Genomic DNA, 18046 nt, shown 5'->3' with positions numbered 1-18046 from the left:
TTTTTTTTTTAGAAAGCTTACCGAGTTTTAGAAAAAAGTAACGATTTCATTCGACATTTCCGATACAAATACTTGTACTTTTTCCCTAAAAAAGTAACGAAAGTACAAGTAAAAGTACTAAATTTAAAAAGTAACGAAGTACAAGTAAAAGTACGTACTTTTTACTTGTACCGGCGGTACAAGTAACGAAAGTAAAAGTACTGCCATATATGCTGGTTACCCATTGGTTAAATGATTACTTCTCTGTTTTGACTCCTTTAAACGCCACAACATTTCAAATCATGGGTTGCAAAAACTGTCTCAATTGATGTTTGTCGTCGGATTGGTTCAAGACGTTACAAAATACCTTCTTCAGCATTCATATTTATATTAAAATCATTGTTAATCATAAGTTAATTATAAAAATAATATTAAAAAAAACTTTAAATCATTATTATGTAAATACATCAAGATATAAATGACCGCTTGTTAAAGAAAAAATTTCTAAAAAAATTATCAACGGTCGCCATAGCAACGCATGTGCACTGTTTACTATTATTCTTGAACACAGTTGAAAAGTGCGATGACGTCCAAATAAGGTGCGCAACGCCATCAAATCCTAAGCAAACACCCATTTCGCCAATGGATAATAAAGTTCATTTAACCACAACTTAATTAAAATATGATAAAGAGTTATTTATTTTTAACAGCCTTCAACAGCTTTTTATCTTTCTGAGGATGATTTTCTTTAGAGGTAGTAGAAGGATTAATTATAAGCAGAAACATGTTTTCTATTTCGTTTGATTGTTAGAGTTTAAAAATAACGCAAATTATTATGCATTTGATTAAATGTTAATTCAATTTATATATAGTGGTGGTTAATATAATTTTAAAACATATTTATGAAGACAAAAAATAGCAAATAAATATTATTTTCACTGTCAGTTTAAATGTAAAACAAAACTTTTCCAAAATATGTTATAGGTGATTAAAAAAAGATCCATTTAATTTATTGAATAAATTTCTTCTAAAAATTTAAAGTGGTAGTAAACTACATATTTGAGATTTTATTTAAATAATCTTGATTATCAAAGCATTTATTGTATTCTAGACCAGGTCTGTCCAATTGGCGGGCTGAATGTGGCCCGCTAACACATATGGTACGACCTGCCAACTTATTATTCAGGTTGATCAACCTCAGTTTTCCTATTAAAATGTAAGCAAATTGCTTTATAATCCTTCTGTTCCATTGTTTTATAATTAATAATTCAACCATTAATTGTTATTGAAAACCTGCCAACTCTTCCGGATTTTCGGGAAGATTTTATTTTCATTTTTAAAGTGGTAGCAATACTCTGGTTATTCCAATTAACTTTTTGAATTATAATGATAATTATGAATGAGTTTGACCACCACTACATATAAATAATTACAATAAATATATAAAAGCATAATAATCATTGCGCAAGCGAATTTCAACAGGATCAAAATATAAATGTATATTTGAGCCAGATTGTTTTTCGTTTATTGTTTTACAACCACTCTGAAAATCCATTCTCGAAAAGAGTGAAAGTTGGCAGGTATGTTATTGTGTAAGAGGTTATTATTCAACATTTTCAAACTGCGACCCGCCAGGTTATTAGTGACCGGAATTCTGGCCCGTGGGCTCTTTACAGTTGGACAGCCCTGTTCTAGACCAAACACATAAAAGTATGACTTTGACTAACGTTAAAATCTTACTTGCCGAACTATCAGCAATTATTAGAAAAGTTGTTTCATGGAAAAAGCAGCAGCACATTAGGGAATAAATTATTGCATTTCATACCATTATTTATCAATTGGTTTTAAAAATATAAGAATTTACATTTTTTAGGATACATCGCAAATTTTTATATAATTTTTTTTTAGTGTATGCTAACACTGAAATAGCTACGTTACCAGTATTTAGGAATTTGAAAGAAGAATATGTTCCAAAAAATGGAACATTATCGTTTAAACGGTTGAAGCTGGCTGAGTAATTTCTCCCCAACAACAAAAGTTAAATAATATTTGCAAAACTTTGAGTTGTCGCGGGGGACTAAATATGTAAAAAGTGGTGATTAATAAAATTCGTAACTATGTTAAACGAGATTAAAATTAGCGATAATGTTAAGCATTTTTTCAATTTGCTATTAATTCAGTCAGAAAATAGATATTGTTTTAAATAAACATAATTTCAAATGTAAATCATAGTGGTAGTTACGAGCAAATAATTAAAGATAAATAAATAAAAGTTAACCCTTTTGAAGACAGTGGTAAGTATACTTACCACCACGTTTTACCACTTTTAATTTAGGTTTCCATTTTTCAATAACTTCAGCTTTCTTGAAGTGAGTTTGAATAAAATTGGTAACCATTTGTCACTTTTAAAAAACGTATAAAAGTTATAAAATACATAATTCCTTTTGAAGTTTGTAGCATTTAAGGAATTTATTTTATAAATAAAGAAAAATAAAAGTCAGTAAGTTCCTAATAGATCATGTTAAATATATTTACTACCAAAAAAATGGCATTTTTATAAACTAGATGAGTTTTTTTTTTATATCAGTTACTGTTCTTAAAACAATTTCAATTCCAAAAATACTTTAATTTACCTTTACTAGTAATAAAGGGCCCATTAAAGGGTTAATAGAGTTCCTATCTAATTTAAAATTTTCACTCTGTTATTTATTTATTTTTTAAGAAATAACTCATTCTTGATTGCGATAGATATAAATGATGTTGAAGATGCAGGGATACCACAGGCGACCAAAAATGTTAAAAGTGGTGATTAATAAAAATCAAAAATCTATTAAAAGGGATTAAAATTAGTGTAAGGTTTGCATAGGTTTAATTTTATCACGGAGTAGAAAAGTATAACATTTATATAAAAAAGATGGCAACTGATTCTATATAAGAAATAGAGCACTTCGCATTAAATATTTGTCGCTGTTTATTATTATTATTATTAAAATATTTTTTTATTATTAAAATATTTTTTTATATTTTAAATTTTCTTTACTATTATTAAAATATTTTTTTTATAAAATATCTTCTAACTTTTTAATTTCATTTCATTTAAACTAAATTCCTTGTATTTCAACCTTACCTTATATTAGGAACTTTTTTTATCATATTTCTTTCAGTTTATAATTGAGGGTGATTGCAAACAATTTTATCGCTTTAAATATGCATAATTTACAATACAAGTCATGTTGGTAGTTACTATTGAAAAATTAAATAAAAAATAATGAACTAATTTTAACCATTTCTTACATTTTAAGTCGTCTGTTGCATCCCTGAAGATTTTTTTTAAATCCTGAAACTAGACAGTTTTCTGCCTAGACTACAAATTCACATAATAAAAAGTTTTTAAATTTGAATTTGTAGCAATAGTGACTATATGAAAACATATTTCGAAGAAAAATGGCATTAAATTCATAAATGAAAATGACCCTTTCGACATGTGAAATTTCAACTCTGAAATTGCATTTCTACGCAGTGCAGAACGATTCAAATGCTATAATATTACTTCAAATCTAGCAGTTAATACTTAGAAAACTTATTATCGAGTGTTAAATTTTGTTTTATTCCATTGTTTTTCTTGTACACTTTTGACACATCTTTGTACCTTCGTGATTTCAAGTCTCTAAGCCAACAGTTTTTGCACAACAAAAAGAAGTATGCAGGACTACCTTAATAGCAAGCAGGGCCCCGGAAGCAGAAATATTTTGGGCCCCCACAACATGTCGAAAATCGAACTAAAAAACTTCACATACATAAAATAAAGTATTTTTAGATATGCTATAATTTTTGAACACATTTTTATCACCCCAAAAACTCAATGCATATAAAGAGAAGCATTTTTTAGACTATGCATAATTAGAAAAAATATTGAGATGATAAACAGTTGCAGTCCTCAAATAATAAAATATTTTTCAAAACGAAGAAGCTAATGAAAAGATTAAATTTAAAAAGACATAAGGATATAACAAGTGAAAAAAATTCAGAAGGTATGAATTATTTCGTCACACTAGTCAATTATTAAAACATCTCGCGAAGCACATCAGACGTAACTAGTTTAAACCTTGCTGTCCCATAGTGCTCTGTAATTCTAAACTCGTTCAATTATTACTTTATTTAAACTAATTATAAACTCTAAACGGAGTTGGTGGTGGTCAGGCATATTTAGAGAAATTAGTTGAGTACTTAAGAACATTTTAATGTGAAAAAATAGATTTCGGTTGACTTTTTAAGTTTTACTGGTGATAAACTATTCAAATTATTAGTGCTTGCATGATAATCCATCACTATTTACAGAAAAAATGCACACGTTTTACGAGGGAATATATTTATAACAAAAAATGTATAATGCAATGTTTTTGCTCTTATTTTTTTTTAATACAATTTATGAAAAGTATGATTCTCAAGGACCCTCTGAATGCTTGGGGCCCCCGGGCACTTCCCGGGCGTTTCCATGCGTAAAGACGGTACTGAAAGTGTGACAGAAAACAACTTTAGAACAAATTAGAACATTAAAACAACTTTAGAACAAATTAGAATTTAGGAAAAAAGAAGCATTAAAATCAATTTTCGAACTAAATATCAAATTTTATTTATTTTTAATTAATTGTTCCCCGTACATGTTTCTACACCACTGCAATATTTTTTTTCCTAATTCTTTTTGTGCAGCAAAACAAAATGTTTTCATTAAGTTTGAACAACCAAAAACAACGACGGCGAAATTCACGATTTTTTGACTGGGAGGGGGGGGGGGAGAANAATATATTTGTAAAAATATATAACGAATAAATAATTCAAATGATTGATGTTTATTCTCTTCTATTTGGGATATTTAAAGATAAGAAACAGCTTTATCTTTGACGTAATGATTAAAATTAGTTTCGATTGAATGAAACAGAGTGTTTTATCAAAGTCAGTCGTCATTCGCTAAGGCTTATGGGTAATTTTTAAGTTTCAATTGGTGTTTGAGTTAGATACTAGTTGCGTTGTTGCTTTCTCATTGTGAAACATATTCGTATCAAGGAACTGCTGTTTGGAAAACTCTTATCTAATTAGGAATTCGTACCTACTCTTTTTCGTTCGAAAAGGAAGTTATAATTTTGATTTAGAAATTTAATTAAGTGTTATTTGCTGCATCAAAATGATTCGTGTGACACGAAATGAAAATCTTTTACTTGTTTATTCTAAAAACTTCTTGTTTTTTGAGTGGAAGCTTGAAAAGTCTGATTTAAGAAATCCCAATGTTTTACGAAGCTCTGAATTCAACCTTGGAGGTGCGGAAAAAATAAACTCAATTCTTGAAATAGAGGTTAATGAAGAGATAATATTTTTTTATCTGCATAATCCCAAACTTTTGGGAAATGGATATTATGTCCTTACAATATTTGACAAGAACAATTCATGTATTAAGTGTATCAGTAAGTCAATAATTGATTTCACCGAATTCGATAAGATTGATTTGTTTGGACATGATTTCACACGTGTACCAAATACCACTGAATATCCGATAATGGTTAGTTGTACAGCAAAATCGTTAAACAACGACTATTTCCCTACATTGAATGTTACGCACGAGAAAAGAAAGGATGAAATTTCTTCCGATTTGATGAAGATTCTGAAAGAAGGTCTCAACACAGACATCGTACTCACAACGGCGGAAGTGAGCATCAAAGCTCACAAAATTATTCTTCAAGCTCGTTCCCCTGTGTTCTACAGAATGTTTAGTCACGATTCAATCGAAGCCGCAGAAAATGCGGTTGCCATTTCAGATATTGGGGCATCAACGCTTAAGAAACTGATACATTTTTTGTACACTGGTCGAATGGAAAAGTGCAATTTTGATGAAGCCATGGAGCTGTACTACGCTGCTGACAAGTATGAAGTGCTGTCCTTACGAGACGACTGCAGGGAGGAATTGCTGAGAAATCTCGATGTCAACAATGCATGTTCCCTGTTCACTTTGGCAAATCGTCATAACGATGAAGATTTTAGGAAAGGAGTCGTGCAGTTAGTAAGTGCTAATTTTCCTTCTGTTGTAAACACGGAGTCGATTAATGACATGAGCAAAGATGATATGATATTGCTTATGCGTTTATGTGCTCCACGTATTGAAAAGAAATAAATTGTTCCTATTTTATAAATGAGATTTCGAATCAGTTACAAGCCATATTTGCTGATATATGTTTTTTTATAATATTTGTAAAAAAGCACAGTATTTGTTTTCTTTTTTAACCATGTTGAGAAATTGGAAAGATAATTGCACTCGTTGTTGAATCAAAATATTTTTAATGAGAGATACCTTATTGAGATATAAATTAATATTTGTATAACAATAAATTTTAAAGATTATCAGTTTATATATAGTTGATTTCTTTAAACTTCATAAATGTATATTTAAAATTAAATTTTACCTATGGTAAAAAAGAAAGAGAAAAATAAAATTATTGTATGCTTCCTGCAAATGTTGTTTATATCATTTATTGTTATTTTCTTAATTATGTAAATTATTTTTAAACAAATTTATCATTTTTAATCCTATTGGATCATATTGAGTTTATGTTTAGTTGTTCTACTTGTCGAGATTTTTTTTGGACATATTTAATACACTAAACGATGAAGAAAAAGTAGTTTTCTATGCTTGACACAATTGGTAAAATATTATTTAGTAAATAATAAAATATTAGTAAAATATTATATACATCTCCATGTACTATGGACGTAAGTGAACTGTACCCGTAACAACAGTATTTTTCAATAGTTATACAGTGTTTTTCAGTAGTTATGTTATTTACTGTTATAGCCGGCATATGACTGTAGCGCTAAAAGAAACCTTTAATGGCTTAGAGCGGATGTATGACTGAAACGGTAAAAATGCTTTTGTGGCTGCAAAGAGTTCATTACAATTTCTACCTTTCAGTAAAAAGTATTGAATTCATATATTTAGAAATATATTTTACTTAAAACCCCGTTGAAATTTGGGTGTTATTTTACGTTTGAGTATGAAGCAATTCCTTAAAGTTGTTTATCTTAATACAAACACTATGTATGCACATATATGAACACAATGCATGCACAAGTATTTATACTTATGTATGCACAGATGTATAAACACTTTTAGATTTCATGAACTTCCACAATAGTCTTTTGAATCCAATTGGTTTTAAAAGAACAATATATGAATCCTTCCATGATAGCGAATCTGGTTGAATACTGTAGATAAGTACAAAATAACTGCAATGTTATTTTATTAACCACGCAGTGCTTGTGAGGTACGCTGCAGGCGTCAGTCACCTTTTTTATTCACTGTTTTCAGAAATGTTCCCTTCTGGGAGCTGACATTTTGTTATTAGCAATTGCATAAACTGCAAATATACAAGCAAACATATTTATTTCTCTGCTTATAGCCGGGAAGTTTACCTAATATTTTTGAATAATATATGAAAATGGGAAATATATACTTAAAGCTGTGCAAAAGGGAGGGGATTTGAGGAGTTACTGCCCGAATCATCCAATAACAAAGAAGTTATCCATTTAGTCACTCTTTGAAAAGAGAAGACCTTCGCACGAGTTACTACTTACTGAAAACCCGATCCCTTGCAGTCCTAACGCTGTGACACAAATATTTTTCTTCCCAAATTGCACAACTTATGCTTGTTCCTTGGAAATTCTAAGAACCGGGTACGTGCGAAGGCCTTCTCTCTTCAAAGAGAAGTAGGTCCAATCGATAATTAATCCTTTTGAAACAAACGCAACATCGACTGTCAGACGTAAGTTCACTAATTTTCTGTTCAACATCCAATTTTTTGCAATCATGAGAATTTGTTAAACCACAAAAAATACAAATATTTTTAGACAGGATATGCAAACTTGAATCTGTGGCTACATGTTTAGATTTAGAGTAATTCTTTTGATGCGTTTGTCCACTGATAATTTTGAAAAGGGGTGGGCTTAGTTTTTTTGGGGCTACTTACTACAGATTCACAAATTTTTCTAGACTCGACCTCATTTTTAAAAAATGTCATTTCTGAAATTTTACAATTCTTATTTTTATCACGTTTTCGATGAAATTCTAAAACTAAATCTTGGGGCAATAATTTCAGTAACAATGGATTTAATAAATGGCCATACGATCCTTCGGTAACATTTCAAGTACGTAAATTTCTTGTGTTTACCTCCATTTCATCAAACGGTTTACGCAAACCTTTAACATAAACTGAGTTTCTAACCGGCTCCAAATTTATTAATTTAGTCATATATGAATTTATAACGAAATCATTTATACCATAATGCAGTTTTAATAGTTCAATGCAAGAATCGTAATATTTAATCGTGAAATAAAACAATAATCCATATATTAAAGGATCAACTTACCTTGGATGAGATTAAATAATTCTAAAAATACTCTTAAACTACAAAATTTCCCTTAGTTAATTGATTACTAAAAATATTCTTAAAATATAAAATTGCTCATATTAAATTAAGCTATCTGAAACATTTTTTCATAAATTTACGTACAATTATAAGTAGTTATGTGTTATAATTATCCATATATTTCCATATAATTATCCATAATTATCCATATATCCAAATTTAGTCATATATGAATTTATAACGAACTCAGCTCAACCATTACGCTGTTTTAATAGTTTAATGCAAGAATCGTAATATTTAATAGTGAAATAAAACAATAATCCATATGTTAAAGAATCAACTTACCCTGGATGAGATAAAAAAAAATACAAAAAATACTCTTTAAATATAAAACTACCCTTAATTATTTGAGCTATCTGAATAATTTTTTTTTCGTAATTTTGCATACAATTATAAGTAGTTAATTAAATGCGCTATAATTAGTATTAATTGTGTTAATTTATTGTGTCATACAAGTTATTACTTATTATTAATTAGTTATATAATAATTAATTGTGTTATGATACGTAAATATGTATATATACGTATGTATGTATGTAAAAAATAATCACGTGCAAATTTCAGTTTTAAAATAGATGTAAATAGGGTAAAGAACAGAACAGAATAGGATATAAATTTCATATTATAAAATTTGTTAATTGACTGAAATATTAAATCAAAAATATAATTATCCTTATTACACAATTAAAAACATATATACATATTGTGACGGTAAGCTTTTGTTTTTATAGAGCAGCTAGCAGCAGCTCTGCACAACATATAATTTTTCTCTCTCGTTTAATTATTACTTAAGATAACCTAACAAAATGAATAACTATACCTATACTGTTGCCAATCGATAGAGAAATACCCGAGTTTATGGTGCCACACTAGATGTATGTATACTTATTATTTTAGACATGAAGTCCAATTCGAGACAATAAAATGAAGATCGTTAGAAAGAAATTTTCCAATCCAATTGAAAAATAGATATTATTGAAACAAATAAAAGTTTAAAAAAATTCGCAAAAATAAAGAAATATTTAAATGTGTAATAAATTTTGAGCATTTTGGAATTTCGAAGAAAAATAACATTAAGTTCATAAATGAAAATGACCCTTTCAGCATGTGAAATTTCAACTCGGAATTTCCACGCAGTGCAGAATGGTTCAAATGCTATATTACTTCAAATTTAGCAGTTAACATTTCATAAACTAATTATCGAGTGTTAAAATGTTTTTCCCATTGTTTTTCTTGTACTTTTTTGACACATCTTCGTACCTTTCGTAGATTTCAAGTCTCTAAGTCCACAGCTTCTGCAGAACAGAACAAAGTGTAACAGAAAAAATCTATAGAACAAATTAGAATTTAAAAAAAGGAAAAAAGAAACTCGCATTAAAAGCAATTTCGAACTAAGCATCAAAGCAACGACAGCAAAACTCAGGATTTAAAAAAGAAAGGGGGGGGGAGAACTTTTTAAAAAAATATAACGAATAAATGATTCATGTTTATTCTCTTCTATTTTGGACTATTAAAAAAGATAAGCAACTGCTTTTTCTTTGACGTAATGATTGGAATTAACCTTGAACGGAGAGAATGAGACGGAGTGTTTCAATGTCCGTCATTTGATAAGACTTATGGGTAATTTTTTAGTTTCACTTCGTGTTTGAGTTAGGTTGTACTTGACTTGTTGTGTTATTACTTTCTGCATTTTTACTATTTGCCTTTTTGTGAAAGATATTCGTATCAAGTAACTGTTGTTTGAAAAACTCTTATGTAATTGGGAATCAACTTTCTTTTAATTCGAAGAGGAAGTTATAATTTCGATTTCGAAATTTAATCAAGTGTTGTTTGCTGCATTAAAATGGTTCGTGTGATACGAAATGAAAACCTTTTAATTGTTTATTCTAAAAACTTTTTGTTTTCGGAGTGGAAGCTTGAAGAGTCTGATTTAAGAAATTCCAATGTTTTACGAAGCTCTGAATTCAACCTTGGAGGTGCGGAAAAAATAAACTCATTTCTTTAAATAGTGGTTAAAGAAAGAGGACAGATATATTTTTATCTACATAATTCCAAAACTTTGGGAAATGGAAATTATGTCCTTACCATATTTGACAAGAACAATTCATGTATTAAGTGTATCATTAAGTCAATAAATGATTTCACCGCATTCGATGGGATTTATTTGTTGGGATGTGATTTCCTAAAATTACCAACTACCACAGAATATCCGATAATTGTTAGTTGTATAGCAAAATCGTTAAAGAACGACTATTTCCCTACATTGAATGTTACCCACGAGAAAAGAAAGGATGAGATTTCTTCCGATTTGATGAAGGTTCTGGAAGAAGGTCTCAACACAGACATCGAACTCACAACGGCGGAAGAGAGCATCAAAGCTCACAAAATTATTCTTCAAGCTCGTTCCCCTGTGTTCTACAAAATGTTTAGTCACGATTCAATCGAAGCCTCAGAAAATGCGATTGCCATATCAGACATCAGGGCATCAACACTTAAGAAACTGGTCACTTTTTTGTACACTGGTCGAATGGAAAAGTGCAATTTTGATGAAGCCATGGAGCTGTACTACGCGGCAGACAAGTATGAAGTGCTGTCTTTACGAGACGACTGCAGAGAGGAATTGCTGAGAAATCTCGATGTCAACAATGCATGTTCCCTGTTCACTTTGGCAAATCGTCATAACGATGAAGATTTTAGGAACGGAGTCGTGCAGTTAGTAAGTGCTAATTTTCCGTCTGTTGTAAACATGGAGTCTATTAATGACATGAGCAAAGATGATATAATATTGCTTATGCGTTTATGTGTTCCAGGTATTAAAAAAGAATAAATTGTTTTTATTTTATAAATGAAATTTTCGAATCAGCTACAAGCCATATTTGCTTAGATATGTTTTTTATAATATTTGTAAAAAAACACGGTATTTGTTTTCTCTTTCAACCATGTTGAGTAGTTGTAAAGATAGTTAAAACACTCGTTGTTGAAACCAAATATNTGGCTTACTTTTGAAAGAGTTATCGCTATTTTTGTGATTTTTCCTTAATTTATGATAACCAGTGTATATTCGTAGGATAGAGTGAAAACAATGGTAAATGTGATAAACAACAATGTAAACAATAATTAACAGTATAGGTGCAAATAATATAATGATGATATATAATATAATGATATAGTTGTAAATAATATTAAGCGTTTGTTTTTGCTTTCACTTTTATTACAATGTATTTAAAATTAATAGTTTTTTAGTACAATGATATAATACTTATTTTGAAATTAGCAGTGATGAATAAATTAAGTCACACATAGATATCCTGATATAGAAATAATTTGGCGATTACTTTATTTTAATTGAACTACTGCAATTTATATAAAAGTTAGGATGATCATTCAGTATATAAACACTGAAATGACAGTTGAAACACATTATGTATTTTATTGTGCAGTTTCTTTAAATAGACTCTAAAGTATGATTGTTTTGTTAAAATAATACACTTTTAATTTAATTTTTTAATTACAATATGTTATTTTGTCTTAGTTTTAAGAATAGATGTTTTTAAAATAAAATTAAACTTTGAATTTTAATTATCACCAAATGTGTTAAACTGACATCAAATATGTTTACAAAGAAACTTACATTTTACNTGCACGGTTTGGCTTACTTTTGAAAGAGTTATCGCTATTTTTGTGATTTTTCCTTAATTTATGATAACCAGTGTATATTCGTAGGATAGAGTGAAAACAATGGTAAATGTGATAAACAACAATGTAAACAATAATTAACAGTATAGGTGCAAATAATATAATGATGATATATAATATAATGATATAGTTGTAAATAATATTAAGCGTTTGTTTTTGCTTTCACTTTTATTACAATGTATTTAAAATTAATAGTTTTTTAGTACAATGATATAATACTTATTTTGAAATTAGCAGTGATGAATAAATTAAGTCACACATAGATATCCTGATAAAGAAATAATTTTGCTATTACTTTATTTTAATTGAACTACTGCAAATTATATAAAAATTAGGATGATCATTTAGTATGTAAACTCTAAAATGACAGTTAAAACACATGGTGCATTTTATTGTGTAGTTTTTTAAATAAACTATAAAGTATGATTGTTTTATTAAAAGAAATGGTCACTTATTAGAAATGGTTAATTTAATTTTTTTATTATAGACTGTTATTTTTGTCTTAGTTAACCTTTGAATTTTAATTACCACCATATGTGTTTAACTGACACCAAATGTGTTCACAACGAAATTTAAATTTTACAAAATAGTCTATCTTTACAATAAAGTTGAACGGTATTGTTTGAAATAAAAAGTATTTTAGAAGTTCAATTATCTCTTTTTTATAGTAGAGAAATTGGAGATCTCTATTTTTGTAAATCTGTATAAATTCTGTAATGTCATGAAATCTAAAAATTCCGCATTTGAATGCGTTTACTATTTATTTTTACTCATAAATATACCATCAATTTTTACTTATTGTTTCAAAATGAACTCTTCAAATATTATAGTCATAATATTATATATTATAAATATTATATATTATTATATATTATATTATTATTATAATTAGTCAAATATTATATATTATAAGTGCAAGCTGAAATTTGTGAATTTAAATTTACTGCAAGAAACATAGCCGCTGAAATTTTGCTAATAACTTGCTAATGCCACTAAACTTTATTTTGTGTATAATTTTCAACGTATGAGTGAGTTGATTTCTTTAAAACTTCATAAATGTATAATTAAAATTAATTTTTACCTATGGTAAAAAAGAAAGAGAAAAATAAAATTGTTGTATACTTACTGATGTTGTTTATATCATTTATTGTTCTTTTGTTAATTATGTGAATTGTTTTTAAAGAAATTCAGTCATTTTAATCCTATTGGGTCATATTAAGTTTATGATTAGTTGTTCTACTTGTCGGAATTTCTTTTTTGACAAATTTAATACATTGAACAATAAAAAAGGTACTATTCTTGAAGAGAATTGGTAAAATATTATTTAGAATTATATATGTTCTTTACTGTTATATCAGGCGTACGACTGTGAAGGTAAAAAAAAAGCTTTGATAGCTGAGAGCGGATATATGACTGGAACGGTAAAAATGCTTTTGTGGTTGAAAGTAGACATACGAATGCAAAGCGTTCATTACAATTTTTAACTTTTTGTAAAAAGTATTGAATTTATACATTTTGATATATATTGTACTTAAAATCCAGTTGAAATTTGGGTATTATTCTACGTTTAAATATGAAGCAATTCCTTAAAGTTGTATAGTGTAAGTTGTTGTTTTAAAGTAAGTATTTATACATATGTATAAACACTTTTAGATTGTATGAACTTCTACAATAGACTATTGAATCCAATAAGTTTAAGAAAACAATCTTTGAATCCTTCTATGATCCCGAATTTGGGTGAAAACTTTAAAGAAAGTACAAATAGCTGCAATGTTATTTTATTAACCAGGCAGTACTTGTGATGTGCACTGCAGGCATCAGTCACCTTTTTAAACATTGTTTTCAGAAATGTGCCCTTCTGGGAGCTGACGTTCTGTTATGTGCAATTGTAGAAACTGCAAATATACATGCAAATATATTTATTTCTCTGCTTATAGCCGGGGAGTTTACGTAATAATTTTGAATAATATATGAAAATGGGAAATATATACTTAATGCTGCGAAAAGGGTGGGGATTTGAGGTGTTACTGCCCGAATCAACCAATAACAAAGAATATATGAGATTATTATAAACATCTTCAAGTTTCTTGCAGAAAGAAAAATAGCTCTATTTTAAAAACCGATTTCTCAGATTTTAACTCTATTTTTTTCTTATCTAGCTATTAATCTGTGGTCCTAAATGTTTAGGTTTTCAATTAATTTCATTCCTAATAGCAGAAATCTCTTTATTGATCAGCAAATGTATGAAAGATTTTGAGATTCATTTGCAGACCCACGATGGCTCAGGCGATAGAGCGTTCGCCTTCCAATGAGGTGAAACGGGTTCGAATTCCAGAGATTGCTGGTCGATATGAATTCCGCATCCGGCTTGCACCGACCTTAGTGCTGACGTGAACTATCCTCAGTGGTAGACAGATCATTGGTTAGAGGTCCCTTGCTGTCAGGCTTACAGTGGGAGGTTCTCGTGGTCTTCCTCTCCATGTAATGGAAATACGGGTAAGTTCTATCAAAAAGTCTTCCACGATGGCAAATTTTTCCGAGTACTTGTTCAAGGATTTCCTTTGTTTTCTGGATTGGGTTCAAAATTACAAGGCTACGGAGTTGATAGTAATCGTAGNAAAGTACAAATAGCTGCAATGTTATTTTATTAACCAGGCAGTACTTGTGATGTGCACTGCAGGCATCAGTCACCTTTTTTAATCATTGTTTTCAGAAATGTGTCCTTCTGGGAGCTAACGTTCTGTTATGTGCAATTGTAGAAACTGCAAATATACATGCAACTATATTTATTTCTCTGCTTATAGCCGGGGAGTTAACGTAATAATTTTGAATAATATATGAAAATGGGAAATATGTACTTAATGCTGCGAAAAGGGTGGAGATTTGAGGGGTTACTGCCCGAATCAACCAATAACAAAGAATATATGAGATTATTATAAACATCTTCAAGTTTCTTGCGGAAAGAAAAATAGCTCTATTTTAAAAACCGATTTCTCAGATTTTAACTCTATTTTTTTCTTATCTAGCTATTAATCTGTGGTCCTAAATGTTTAGGTTTTCAATTAATTTCATTCCTAATAGCAGAAATCTCTTTATTGATCAGCAAATGTATGAAAGATTTTGAGATTCATTTGCAGACCCTCGATAGCTCAGGCGATAGAGCGTTCGCCTTCCAATGAGGTGAAACGGGTTCGAAATCCAGAGATTTCGGGTCGATATGAGTTCCGCATCCGGCTTGCACCGACCGTAGTGCTGACGTGAACTATCCTCAGTGGTAGACAAATCATTGGTTAGAGGTCCCTTGCTGTCAGGCTTACCGTGGGAGGTTCTCGTGGTCTTCCTCTCCATGTAACGGAAATACGGGTAAGTTCTATCAAAAAGTCTTCCACGACTGCAAATTTCTCCCAGTACTTGTTCCAGGATTTCCTTTGTTTTCTGGATTGGGTTCAAAATTACAAAGCTACGGAGTTGAACATTAGCAATCGTAAATTGTTGGGAAAGACATACGTTAAATATCTTATTGATTTACCTGTTATGGTTTGATTTTTACTTCTTGATTTTTGTTTTGATTTTCACTTGATTTTATCTTAAACTATTTTATGTTGTTTTTTTGCATTTTAAGTTCATGCTTTTTATCAGTCTCTGCCACTATGTTATTCCTCATTTTGAACTTTAAATCACTAGTGTTCCTAGAGCAGGGATGGCGAACCTTTATGCACCAACGTGCCATTTTTTCAAAAAAAAAGTTTAATGAGGTCATAGACGTGCCGTCAAATAATTTTGACTTCGTGATTATTCGGAAAATAATAATACTATCAAATCAAAACTCTTTATTTACCGTGAAAAAAACAACAAATATTTTTCAATGTCTCAATTATAAGCGTAATTCAGCTTAAAGTAATATCAGTGTGACTTCTGTTGTTGCAGATTAGATGACAAATAACTTATATTAGGTTGTAAGATGTCAGTTAAGCAGTACTGTTAAATCTTTTTTTGCTGATTATATATTGTTAGCGTGTTTTTTATGGTTATTAATTGATTGTTTTTTTGGCATTATATATTAATTTTTTGTTTGTTTTTGNGTCAGTTAAGCAGTACTGTTAAATCTTTTTTTGCTGGTTATTTATTGTTAGCGTGTTTTTTATGGTTATTAATTGATTGTTTTTTTGGCATAAAATATTAATTTTTTGTTTGTTTTTGTGAATTTTAATTTGTTAATATGCTTCATAGTGAACGTTGTGGTCAGTGGCGTGCCCAGAATAGTGTGTCGCGTGCCATAAATGGCACGCGTGCCATTGGTTCGGCATCCCTGTCCTAGAGAATTTCTTTTTTTTTTTCTTCAGGAGAGACTACTGGCCTTTGCACCATGCGTCATAAATTATTCACCTGACTTTCAATGTACATACTCACTGTTATGCTAGTACATTTTTACGTTCTTTTGATTGTACATTTACTGAGTTAAAAAAAATCTTTTCTTTAACTTGATATCTTAAGTACTGCTCTGTAAACTGTAATTATATTTTGAGTTACAAACATCTTATATTTAACCATGTGTAATTGTTTCTTTTTATTAACTTTGCACCCCAACTGAGGATGCGACATCAATATCTCTTCTGATTGATAGTGTTTATACTTTGCAAGGTTTGTTTGTATTTAGTTCATTTCTAAGTAACACTGTTTTCTGGATTTCATATTTAATACTCTCCCTATTTGTTAAAACTCTAATTTGAAAATTTTGAATATGTTTGCTTATATGATTGAACTGTTGCGCGCACTTCGAACTATCAAAGTGTTAAGCAGGTTATTATTAATAGTCGTAAACCCAAGAATTGTGTCGGCTGTTCAACGATGGTAGTTTCAGCTGCAGTGCCCGTGATTAGCCATTTGTATGAACTAATTTCTTTTCCACGTGGCAAAAATAAATCTGCGTTTCCATCCTGCATCATTAATTCTGCCACTTCCATTTTGCCAAGGATTCTAAAAGAATAGCTTGCAATCCTGTTTGAATTGTTACACGTGCCATGCATAACAATTAAAATTCTTCTTATTACTTAATTCTCTATAATTTAATTCTCTTATTATCTTTAATTCTCTACTATTATATTCTTTAATTCTCTAAGAGAATTGAAGAATATCTTGCATTCCTTTTTCAATTGTTTTACGTACCATGTGTGGTAGTTAACATTCTTTTAAATCAAATTTACCAAGCCAAGAAATAAAACACAAATTTGTTACCACTCTGTAAAAATAATAGTCGCCAACTTGCCCTGCATTTAATTGGATTTTTTTTTTTACAAATAGTGAACGGAATTGTAGCTTCTAAGTCTTTTAAGTGGTGGGAAATGATGATTTAAGTTTTTATTCTTTTCATAGTTTAAGTTTCAGTTTCTGCTTAGTTAGTTTAAGTTTTTATTCATTTCATTTATGTGTCATGATAGTAAAAATTAGTTAACATTTTTTTTTCAATTGTTAAGGTAGTAACATCAAAGCATACATTTCCCCCTCATTTTAAAAGTAATATATACATTTTTGATTTCTCGTTCTAACTATGAAGTTCTGCGTGAAGTGTAAACTAATCTTGCCTTTCAGACAAAGGGCTGAATAATGAGTTTTGAATTTTTTTTACAGAAAGTGCACCCAATACAAAGGAATTTTACAATCGATTAAAATCCTCATTAATAAAGTGAGATATGAAATTTTATCTTTTGAACTTTAGTCACTTACATTGATAAGTTCTTTCTTGTGAAAAATAAAGAGAGTTCATTTCTGTGTCTGAATTAACTGTAAAATGGCTGCTATTTCACAAAGGCAAAATCTGTTTTCAGTCAAGTTAAACAATTTAATATTTTTTGAATGGAAGTTGAAACAAACGGACGTGAGCAGTAATGGAGTGATTCAA

General features: G+C 29.5%; 2 protein-coding genes across 2 annotated transcripts in view; both read left to right on the top strand.

The window, feature by feature from the left end:
• Positions 1 to 18046, top strand: part of LOC107448470 (uncharacterized) — a 57221-nt gene that overhangs the window by 4577 nt on the left and 34598 nt on the right. The window lies entirely within an intron of this gene.
• LOC107454862 (speckle-type POZ protein-like) lies at positions 10763 to 11278 on the top strand. The gene has a single exon (XM_021144663.1). The coding sequence runs from the start codon at positions 10763 to 10765 to the stop codon at positions 11276 to 11278; it is 516 nt and encodes a 171-aa protein (XP_021000322.1).

This window comes from Parasteatoda tepidariorum, chromosome 10, assembly GCF_043381705.1.
Source record: "Parasteatoda tepidariorum isolate YZ-2023 chromosome 10, CAS_Ptep_4.0, whole genome shotgun sequence".
Classification (NCBI taxonomy): Eukaryota; Metazoa; Arthropoda; class Arachnida; order Araneae; family Theridiidae; genus Parasteatoda; species Parasteatoda tepidariorum.
The sequence above is the reverse complement of the archived record's forward strand: the minus strand, read 5'-3'. Positions and strand labels throughout refer to the sequence as shown.